Below are 11,547 nucleotides of genomic sequence, written 5' to 3' on the forward strand. Positions count from 1 at the left end.
GAAAATGTCCTCTCTATAGCGTTTAGCTTAGCGTTGAGCACCATTACAACCATAAACAACACTAGCTTGGCTCCATCTTCCTTCCCAGCTCCAGCCTCTCGTCAAACATTGTCATGTCCAGTTTCAAAAAACTAGTGGATTCAAAGGGGTAGTCCACAAACCAATGGGTAACCTCACTGCTGCTACGTCCACTATTTTTTTACAGTCTATGAGCAGGCCAGAGGTTGGGGGCATCAAAAGGGGCCCAACAACAAACAATAGCACTGGTGTCCCCTAGCAAAATAATCCGGCTAATTGTTATCCACAAACTAGTTAAATAATAATTTAAGATAATTTTTTGTAATCAGGATCATCACAAACACACACACACACAAGTAGTAATCTTGGTTTAATGGTTGGTAGTCTTCAATCTGCATCATTAAATTCAGGTATTTGGTATTCAAAAGGATGTTCGTATGAATTTTTGGAACATAAACAACATGAAAAGTAAAAAATATCACATCCCACATTTAAATTTGTTATTATATAACAATATTGCCTTTGTAATCTGATTTAACCCTTAGAATTAGAGAAATCTTAATAGTTTCAGTAAATCATTAAATGGTTTAGTCCTGTCTTAACACATCCCAAATATGTAGCCTCACATAAAATACATAGTTACAGTACTAGGCTATCAAAATATATTCTAAGAAGTCCACCCCGCCCCCCCCCCACAAGAAATAAAAATGTTTACAGTTTCATAAATTAGCACCATGTCTTCTGGATAAGCACTGCTATAATTATGTGCACAACAATGTTGCAAGAACAGAGGAAATATGGTGGGACTCACAAATCAGAAAAAAATCCATCCAGGATCCATAATTAACCTTTCTCTATGTAGACAGAAAAACAAAAATCTTAAATCTTAAAAAGTTCTAGATATACACAATGCAAAACACCAGCTCATTCAATTAAAGTTATCTCAATATCTCTGTATAGGTCATTTGTAAAACAAAAGTTACATTAATTTATTCTGGGTCTTTTGTCAAAGCCAATGCACGGCTCTCCTTTACAGTGGCGAAGAACACTTGAAAATGCAAGTCTCTCCATACAAAGCCTAGTTGGAATATAAGACGAATGTACCAGGGGCTTTGCTCACAAACATTTGAATATACACGCTTTCCATCATTGTATCCAAAAAGGTCAAATCTTTATAAAAAAAAAGAGTCAAAATAGAAAGCAAAACTGCAGATCTGAATGATCTGTAAATACATACAATACATATTTTTTTCTTAGTTGTTTTTTAAGCAAATAAATTAGAAAAGCTGAAGAGCCACAGTTCTCTTGGTACGCTGACGACTTCCTGTTGTCAACACTGAGTCTGTATGGCTACATGTGGGTTGTGTGTGTGTGTGTGTGTGTGTGTGTGTGTGTGTGTGTGTGTGTGTGGTTTGTGTGTGTGTAAATCAGTTTAGCAGGAGTCACTGGGAGGCACAGGAGGTAAAAGGGAGGCAGGAAGAGGAGAGGCAGTCGTCGTGCCCCTGGTTGGTAATGAGAGGTGGCGGGTGAGAGAAGGTAGGGTGTCCCTTGTATAAAGGTTGGTCTGAAGGGACCGGAGAGGGGTTGTGGTTAATGGGGGGATCCTGTGTTGTCTTAGGCTACCTGGCACTCACTCGAGTCCCCATGGACCCAGTAGCAGATCTGGGCATATTTGAGAGGTGTTATCCTCACTGCCACGTTGTAATCCTGCTGCATCCCGTTCCCGTTTACATCCACCCACTGGTGACCGGAGAAAACCCCAATGATCTTCCTCTTCCACTTCTTCTTGCCAGGCTCTTTGAGGCGGATGTAGATCCCAGAGCCACTGGAGCCAGGTTTGGCATCACAGTATTGGTACAACAAATCATTGGACTCCTCCGAGACGGAGCAGAACCGGTACACCAGGTTGCCAGGACGGTCATCATCAAAGCCGGAGAAGTGGATCCTCCCAGCAGGGAGCTTCTTGACAGAGGGGACAACACCTAGATCCATGTGCTTGACTTTGGGGGCTTTCTTCAGCTCCAAAACAGCATAGTCATAATCCGCAGTCAGTCCGTCAGACACACCTTTGAACCAACCCTTAGGCACCTGGGTCTTCTTGACCCCGGTCCACCTAAACGAAGGTTTCCCTGATTCCGCACTTCGCCGACTCCGGCTCTTTCTACCTTTCCCTTTTCCTTTACGGTCCCCTTTCCCTTCATTCTCTTCCTTCTCCGGCACTTCCTCTTTATCTGTGTCTCCCTTTCTCCTTTTGCCCTTTCCTCTCCCTCCTCTCCCTTTGCCTCCTTTCCCTCGTCTGGACTTCTCCTTCAGAATACCAACGCGCAGCTTCTGCACCCCATCTAGATAATCCTTCCCATCATGGATGCAGTGGGCAGCGGTCAGCACATGTTTAGGTGACACGAGAACTCCAGAGCATCCTGTGGAGAGCTTCACAGAGGTGGAGAAGGGATATTTGGTTGAGAACTGCTTATCAGAGATAGTGAAGCGGGTATCTGTGCCGTACACCTCTCGTTTTTGGCGGGAGCTAGACGAGATATTTTTGGACCAGGCAGTCACCTCATTGAGACCCTGCACAGAAACTGAGGTATATGTGCGTGTACCATTCTCATAAACCGTCTCGTAGGAGAGGAACTGCTCCAGGTCGTCCAGAGACGTGGCAGGGAGGCGACGCTGACACTCAATCCCACAGGTCCCACTCAGCTTTGGCTGAGGATGGGCAGAAAAGTTTGGGCTGCTTAGAGGCACAGTGCGTCTTTTCCTTACCAGAGGCACCTTCCACTGCGGCCAGGTATACTCGTCGTCGACTGCATTCTCCTCAGCAGCTACAGCCGCCACCAAAGCCAGCACCGTCACCGGGAGCAGCACACACAGGGTTATTGGGCCCATTGTTAAGTTGGGCCTGACTCTGAAACATAAAAAGTAGAGAGGAAGACTTAGGGACACTTTGTAATAGAGGTAAAAAGATGTTCATAGTTATTAACTTATTAGCTGTGTGTGGTTCTGGGAATGGCAATGTCAGTTGGTTGGTCGGTCCACCACTTTGCTCCAGAATGAAATATCTCAATAACTTTTGGATGGATTGCCATGAAATATTGTACATTTATGCTCCCCAGATGACGAATCCTTCTAACTTACTGTAACTGATCCCTTGACTTTTCCTCTTGCACCTACATGATCAGTTTACATTTTCGGTTTTTTAGTGAGATGTCTAGTCAACTATTGGATGGATTGGAACATTTAGTGCAGACATCCATGGTAACCAAAGGATGATTCTTACTGACTTAAGTGAACCTCTGACTTTCTATCTTGTGCCACCAGCAGGTCAAAGTTTTCACCTATCCAGTGAAATATCACCATATCTACTACATGGATTTCCACTAAATTTGGTACAGAGATTCATGGTTCCCAGAAGATAAACCCTAATCATTTTGGTTATCCTCTGACATTTCCTCAAGCGCCACCATTAGAAATTGTAGTTTTGAGTGAAATGGCTCAACAACTATTGGATGGACTGCCATGACATGGCACACATATGTACACAGTACATGTGTGTATCCCTCAGGATGAATTGTAATCACTTTGGTCATCACCTGCCTTTTCCTCTTGCACCACCATCAGACTCTTAGCCTTGTTTATTTAAGATAAGCAATGACATCACTATTCAAACAGATCAGCATGTGATTGCCCCACCTTTCATAAGGCTTGTTTAAAATATTTCCTTCTGTTCAGTATGTGATGACCCCTGCTGTATGAGTGCTCTCAGTGTTGTCTTGTTTGGAATCTTAAATCAGCTTTACACAAATTCAACAAACTCAGTTTGTATATGCAATGTTGGGGCCTCCATGTCTAGAAGATAATAACACAGATCCATGTCTGGCCACAGGGAGGCAGGGTAGCCCAGAATATTGGAGACATCCAATGGTTCCAGAGCTCTAGTCTAGACTATCAGTCAGGCAGTTAAGCAGTGTGTGGCAGCACAACACACTCAATACAGTCCAGCTTACTCAAAATGCTCAAGCTTGCAGAAAACGATTGGTGCCATTATGTAAAGAAATAGCACTCTGTGTAAAGTATACAAAACATTTCTCTGGAGATAATACATTAGCTGTGCGGTTGAGAGGAGATTTATGTCTTCTGAGTCTTGCTGGAGGCTGTGGGCAGCGAGAAGAGGAGGATGAACCCTGTTCCTCTGAATGGGCTGAGACAGTGGGTTGGAGGTTTGCCACGATGGTTAACCTTCTCCTTCAGTAATGACCATATCTGGTTTCCCTAGCTCCACTCCACTCCTTGTCATGCATACAAATGACATTATGAGACTACGTGGGCTGCAGACAGCATTCTGCTTCATGCTTCTACTGTATGAGCGTGATGTTGCCAATAATCCTGATAACCCTGTAAAGAAAATTACAATTTGGGTGAGTTTTAATACATTCAGCAGACCATAACTTAACTACAGAGTAGGAGAGCTGCATTCCGTCAGCAGCATGGCTGTGGTGATGAAGTCACACAGGCGATTCCAAACACAGGGAGAGAAAATCATTTGGATGCTGTTCATCGTGGAGCATTGCAGCAGAAGTGCAAATCCAACTGTTAATTTTAAACAGAAGCCCAGAGTAAAAAAAGCCAGAGTGATTGCATTCATTCTGGCAGTTTGAGGGGGCTAAATGGTGAGTGGCAGACAGGCTGACATCTGGGGAATCTAACTAAAGGACACTTTTTTTTGGGGGGGCAGCTTACTTTGGCCAGGGTGTCCACAGACACACATTCTTTTTCAATAAGATGTTAGTGCAGCATGAAAATGAGACTGTGCCTGGTTTGGAAAAGCTCCCAGGACACTTCCGCTGAGAGGGAGAATGTACAGCATGGCCTGTGGACCATATCAGTGCATCATCATCCACTGCAGAGATACTGCCCAAATCCCCTGTTTTTTTGTTGAAACCACCAAAAATACCCTTTTTATTCCAAGTTTGTTGGCCAGTAAGCGCATTGTCATCCAACTGAGTCTGCAAAAAGAGGCTTTTTGGCTTGAGTTTACCACAGTGTCCAATAAAACATGCTCATTGGTCAACATCTAATCAGCCCCAAACAGACGGTAATAAAATACAAGCCCACAAGAGCTGTAAAACAGTCTCAATAAATAAGAATACAAATATGACCCTCAGTTTCTGTTCAACTTCACACTCCCACCTCCAGACTCAGACATAACACAAATCTAGCAGAAAAAGCCTGCAATTATTCAGCATGGAGTGGAAACTGATATGCTGCCATGATGGCTCTTGGTCACACAAGGCACTCATTTCAACAATTTTCCACTGCAGTCAGCTGAACAAGAAGCTGTGCCCTCTCCATCCCTCAGTGGAGGGAGTCGCAAGAACAGCTTGGAGGCACCTAGGAGACAAAGTGACCAAAGGGTGGCGCTATGGCGCAATTGTCCATCTCAATTGTCCAACTTAGTAAGCAAGGGTCACCAACTATTGTCTAGTTCATATCCACTTTTAATAAAACGGATTGTTTCATTCATTTTGACCTATTTTCACAATGTCTACATCTCAGGCACAGAGTTTCCAGCGTGACAACCACGAAAACAGACCATGTCAGTGCTTTACAATAAGAATATCAATTTGAAAGACAATTCAAAACGATTTGGTAAAACTCTAAGCCAAGTATTTCCTTATTTGAAAGTAGCACATAGGCTTTCACTATTAGCATTATAATGCAAATAATACCCCATTAAATTAGATAATGTTTAAAAAAAGCAGAGGAACAAAGGTATCTATTCATTCTTAAGCAACCTATGCAGACTTACAATATAATAGGCCTACTAACAACACTCAAAATGCCTCAGATAGAAATAGGGAATATTGTGCACCACTTTACAAAATCCGATTAAATCCTTCCGGAAAAAAAAAGTTTAAAAAGAAGTTTAAAAAAAAAGAAAAAAAAAAAAGAGTGCTTTCAAAGAAAAGAAGCAACGATCCAAACGGAAAAAAATCGATTCGATTCAAAAACGAAAACATAAAGATATGAAACAAACTATTAAGAAAGCAAACAAATAAAAACATAGTTCCCCCATGGTTCCATCACGGGGTCGTAATAACTGTGCAAAAAAAAAAAAAAAAAAAAAAAAATGACAAAGGCTTTCATACCTGCTTGCATCCGTTTAATGGATATGCCAAATCCGCGACGTATTGTTTGTTTTCCCTAGAAATATACAAATATGATCCGAGTAGAAAACAAACGGCTTTTAGTGCATCCCAGACGTCCTGGTATCAGCAGGGCGACGGCTCCCTTCTCCTCATTGCTTCTTCTGAGAGAGAGTCGCAGCCGGGACGCTGCGCGCAGGCTGCACTTGATGCTCAGAAAGGAGGGAGGGACAGGGGGAAGGCGAAAAAAAAAAAAAATAGAATATCTGGAAAGGACTTTTTTTTCACTTGTGACAAAAGCTGTTCACATATGGGTGGGACCAGACCAAGCGATCTAACTGAAGGCTGAATTGGGTGAAGTCAGTGCATGGTGTATTCAGCAGCAGCAGCAGCAGCAGCAGCAGCAGCAGGGAGGTGTGCTGGGGTAGGCTACAGCCGGCTGCATCACAGCCAGCCAGCCGGAGGAGAGAGAGACTAAGCGCGCCTCAGTCAATGGGACTTTCAGCGCACTGTGAAGGAATTAGTTCTAGCTACTGCTCTCTACAATAGCTTCCTAGGCGTTTCAATGAGGAGCCATGCGAGCCTCGACATCTGCAGCTCTTTTATTCTACAAGTCCAGTGAAGTGTAAACATGCAGCTGTGCTTTAGTATATGCACCCACATTCAGGCTGTATTGCCTGACATAAATGTGATGACCTTTTGCAATTAAAAATAGCCTACATCTGACTTTAAACTCAGAACTCAAATACCTTTTTTCACAGACTCTGACATTTCTTGTAAAATATTGTATACTGTAGGCCTCCACTTTTACCTGTTGAGACTTCTAACACGTATTCAGACTGAAGATGAGGAAAATGGTGGAAGATGTGCTTGCATCCTCATCCCCTACTTAAAAGTAGCCTATATACCACACTATAAAAATGCTCAGATCAAAATTGCTGCAGCAGAACCAGAGATATCGAGATATCGCCCAAGACGATTGTGATTGGTTTAAAGAAATGCCAATAAACCAGAGCCCGGAATGCTGTGTGGACTAGCCAGACCCTCCTCCGCAATGGAGGAAGGTCTGGCAACGTGAGACTAGTCTTTATTTGACGCATACTTTTTCCTTGTCAAATCCTGGTGCCTACTTTACACACAATGCAACTTGACAACCAATATTCAGGTGTGGTATGCCAGTAGCAGCTAGAGCCTCAAGCAGAGATGTGGAGCGGGCCACAGAGGTCTGTAGACTCACTTTGTTTTAACTTTTCATACTTGTAGTCTTCAAACCATAGACTGTATAATATTAATGGACAAAGCATCCGGTTGGGCGAAATGCTGCAAATGCGCAAGTGCCTTAAACCTGCATTCTATCTGAATTCCAGCAGGGGGCGACACATGCGGTTGCAAAAGAAGTTTGGTTTCTGTAGAAGTCTATGAGAAAGTGATCGACTTCTCACTTGATTTATTACCTCAGTAAACATTTTCATAATGAGTTTATGGTCTCAATCTCTAGTTTTAAGTCTTCTGCAACACAGAATGATCTCATTGATTTCAAAATCGACGATAAAGCAAGGGGGTGTTTTAGGACGTGGCTATGATGTGATTGACAGTTCGCGGCCTGTCTTATATGTAATATAACTATGGGACAAAGATATGTTTAAAACCTAGCGAAGCTAAATCTTACCTTGAATTATGTGGGCAGAAAGACCCTTTCAGAGTGTCATCTGATTATACATATTATATTAGCACATTATTATTACTGCAGCAAGATTTTTATGTTGCAGTTGGTCCATGTACAGCCAATGTACTTACTGTTATATATTAATCTATTATGATGCATCAGGTGGTCATATGTCTGTATGCAGAATATAAATCTGCAAAATAACATCTAACCCCAGCTGTAAATAAATGTAATTTATATAAGTACAATATTCCCCTCTGAAATGAAGTAGAAGTACTTAGTACAGTACAGTAGTAGCAGAAGATTGAAATAGGAAAGTACAGGTACCTCCAAAATTTCCTGTATTTAGTTACATTATTTCATACTTAACGTGTGATACAGGATTGCATGTAGGCACTGCTTCAGCCACGGCTTCATTTTGCAGGATTATACAGCCAAATACTTTGGAACAACTGGCTAACTGACTACCATAACACTATTATGTATCAGTAAAAGTCTCATCATCATCATCATCATCATCATCATCAAAGAGTTTTCTCAAAGAAACTGTGGCTCACGTTATCTTATCTTTAAGTATTGAAATGTATGCATGGCAGAATGAAATGTGACTCCCTAGCAACTTTTATCTTAGCTTTGAGTCTGTTCAACTTTACAGGGACTGAAGTCATTCAACGTCTTGCTCAATGGTCACTTCAGCAGATTTGGGATTGTTGGATAATGTGGGTGTTCCCTGAGTCTGACAACCTCAGCCCTCTGGTTGAAGTGTCTCTGAGCACTTGGCTGCTTGCTGCCTCCCGAATGTAACAAGAACTCACTTCCACTCAAAACCTTTTTATGTTTAGTCTTTGCGTTATACAAGGTCAGGGGAAGAAACCATGCAGGGCCTCTGGCCGACAGAGGAAGAACGCCATGGTGACTAGTCGGAGTCTAAATGAGCCAAGAAAAGGCATGGAAAATATGTGTGTAATGAGGGAGAGAAAGAGAGAGAGAGAGAGGGGACAGGTGGTGGGGGTGGTGGTGGTGCTGGTGGTGGTGGTGTGTGTGTGTGTGTGTGTGTGTGGGGGGGGATGATACACATCTGGCTCAGAAAGGATGAGGAGTACAGGATGTCATTTGGACAGTCACTTTGATTTGAAGCAGGCTTCACACCCGTTCTGCTGATTTCAACAAACGGGTTATAAAATTACACTTGTTTCTGAAACTCTGTGTGTGTGTGTGTGTGTGTGTGTGTGTGTGTGTGTGTGTGTGTGTGTGTGTGTGTGTGTGTGTGTGTGTGTGTGAGAGAGAGAGAGAGAGAGAGAGAGAGAGAGAGAGAGAGAGAGAGAGAGAATACTTGGGTGGCCTGAACACCTGACCAGCGTGTTTAGAATCATGATGGATGCTCGTCCATGTGGGTGGTGATCACATTGTGTACATTGCAAATACAACTTCAATGCTTGCTGTTTCCTAACATTATGGGTCAGAAGAGGTACATTCATTTTTTTCTCCTGCTCTCTCCAGTCTTGGTCCTGATTCCTCCTCCAGGATTACCATGGTAATGAAACATACCTACATTTTGGGAGATTAACCCGTTGTTCAATGAAAACATACTGTAGGGACCATAAACATACAGGGCTCCCTTGAGTTCACAATGCTAACACTTTTGCATAGTCATACTCATGCTCAGCATAGTAAGTTATTAAGAGGGCCACACAGACTGTGGGAAAGCATTGTGCGTGTGACATCACCCATAGCTTTCCGAAGGGACCTTTTGAAGCTGAAGTTGGGTTCTCCACCCACCGCCATCTTTGTCAAATTACTGAAGCCACAATATCTAAATTATTTAGGCATCGGGATGGAAGGAGCAAAGGTGGGATGAACACGTTGCAAACCACCACAGTTGAGTTTGATAGCCTGAAACCATTTTGAATCGATCTAACAAGCCCCCCTCTGAGACCCTGAGTTATTGTGGAGCAAAATAACTGAATTGGGATGTTTAGAGAGAAGTTGTACGTTTTCCTGTTGTATTTGACCTGAGTCTGAGATGTCTTGGGGCCAGCATCTAGTGGCCATTAGAGGGACTGCAGCTTCAGACACTTACTGTAAAGACACCCTGTGCAGTTTTGGACCTCACGTAATGCGTAATACAGCAGTTTGTTTTTTTATGCTCACACTGTATGGATCAATTGACCAGCAACAACGTCGCCGGTTGTCAACAATGTTGACAAAAAGACAGAAAGGTAGCGTTACTTGTACAAATCTACTATAGTTGGAAAGTAAGAAAACCAAAATATGGAGACGCAGATGCCTGGAGGATGGAGACAGCCTGGTCTGTTTGCTCTGCAGCAAAGTCTCAGTCGAGAATATAGTTTCAGCCACAACAATGGAAAATACTACTCCAATAATATAAAAACAAGCTCACCACAATTAGGAATGGATCTTTTGACGGCGGCTCTAAGGGAAATCAGACTGCTCAAACTTTCTGCCTTGCCAGAAATCCAACCAATCGTCCAATAGCCAGAGTGTTGATCCTTCAGGCGATTTATCAGGCGTCGTGGCCGCCCTCAAACCGTCCATCTGGCAGAAATTCAGCCTGATTCTTAAATTAGTTGAGGTGACCAATGCCTGGTTACAATCTTAAATTAAAACAGTGTCTGTCTGGCTTTATAATTCCCTTAAAGTGCTCATATTATGCTAATTTCCAGGTTCATAATTGTATTTAGAGGTTGTACCAGAATAGGAAAAAGCCAAAAAGCATAATATGAGCACTTTAAAGAGTCGGCCATGGTGGTGTTGGACTCTATAGTGGGATACCTGAAAGACCATCAGCATTATCTAACAATGAGAAAGTGAGAACTTTTAACAGCTCTACAGCTAACTGGTAAGATAAAAAATAAAATGGTTGCCCAAATATTTAATAAAAAAAGTCCTGGCTAGACCAGCTAGCCTATGAAATGTCCAACGGATTGAAATATGAAGTAGCTGTCTTCTGAATGTAAACACTTCTTCATGGGGGTAGTCCTGGGGACAGGTGCAAATGATCTACTGTGGATACAGGAATAATTTTGTTGGTCACATTCTGAGCGAGCTTACTAATCAGCAGATTGTACAAAAAACACGTTATGTCAGAGATCTTCAACAGAGGGTCCGAGACCCCTAGGGGGTCCTGAGAGTTACTGCAGGGGTGTACCAAATTATTGTTAATTTTTTTAAATTAAAAAAACATTCAACATATTATTATCAAATATAAATGAGCCTATTTGTGAAGAAAACCCCCACTAACCTCTAGGTAAGGTACAGTAGTCACTAAGATAGCCACCCACAGATACAGTTAGTCCTATGTTCAACATTAAAACACGATTTGTAAAATCATGCCAACAATTATTATTTGAATAGCTTAGTATTCTATGCACAAAAAAGGTATGTAGAAAGGCTTTAGACCGCCCTACATGTTATTGTAGGCCCAGTTTAATATGCAACTTATTTTACACAATATATGCAGGGGGTCCCTGATCCGTGTCTTTCAGTTAAGGGGTCCTTGGCTTTAAAAACATTGAAGACTCATGTGTTATATTATTATTGTGTCCTTGGCAACCTGTTCCCCTCCTTTCAGAGTCCACTCAGCATCCCAGCACCATAACAAACTGTGACCACTGTTATCACAACCCTCACAGACGCAGACAAAGAAACACAGTAAATGCGCCTGTTTTCAGTTAAGTTTGAGACCAAAGGTCACAG

At 42.4% G+C, this 11,547-nt stretch overlaps 1 protein-coding gene across 1 annotated transcript; it reads right to left on the bottom strand.

The window, feature by feature from the left end:
* Positions 1–720: 720 nt before the first annotated feature.
* Positions 721–6,366, bottom strand: prss35 (serine protease 35). Its single transcript, XM_078253691.1, has 2 exons — positions 6,168–6,366; positions 721–2,926 (listed from the first exon to the last, which is right to left on the bottom strand). The coding sequence occupies exon 2, from the start codon at positions 2,905–2,907 to the stop codon at positions 1,633–1,635; it is 1,275 nt and encodes a 424-aa protein (XP_078109817.1). The 5' UTR covers positions 2,908–2,926; positions 6,168–6,366; the 3' UTR covers positions 721–1,632.
* Between the last annotated feature and the right edge of the window lie 5,181 nt (positions 6,367–11,547).

The sequence above is a fragment of the Sander vitreus genome, chromosome 6 (genome assembly GCF_031162955.1).
Source record: "Sander vitreus isolate 19-12246 chromosome 6, sanVit1, whole genome shotgun sequence".
NCBI classification, from domain to species: Eukaryota; Metazoa; Chordata; class Actinopteri; order Perciformes; family Percidae; genus Sander; species Sander vitreus.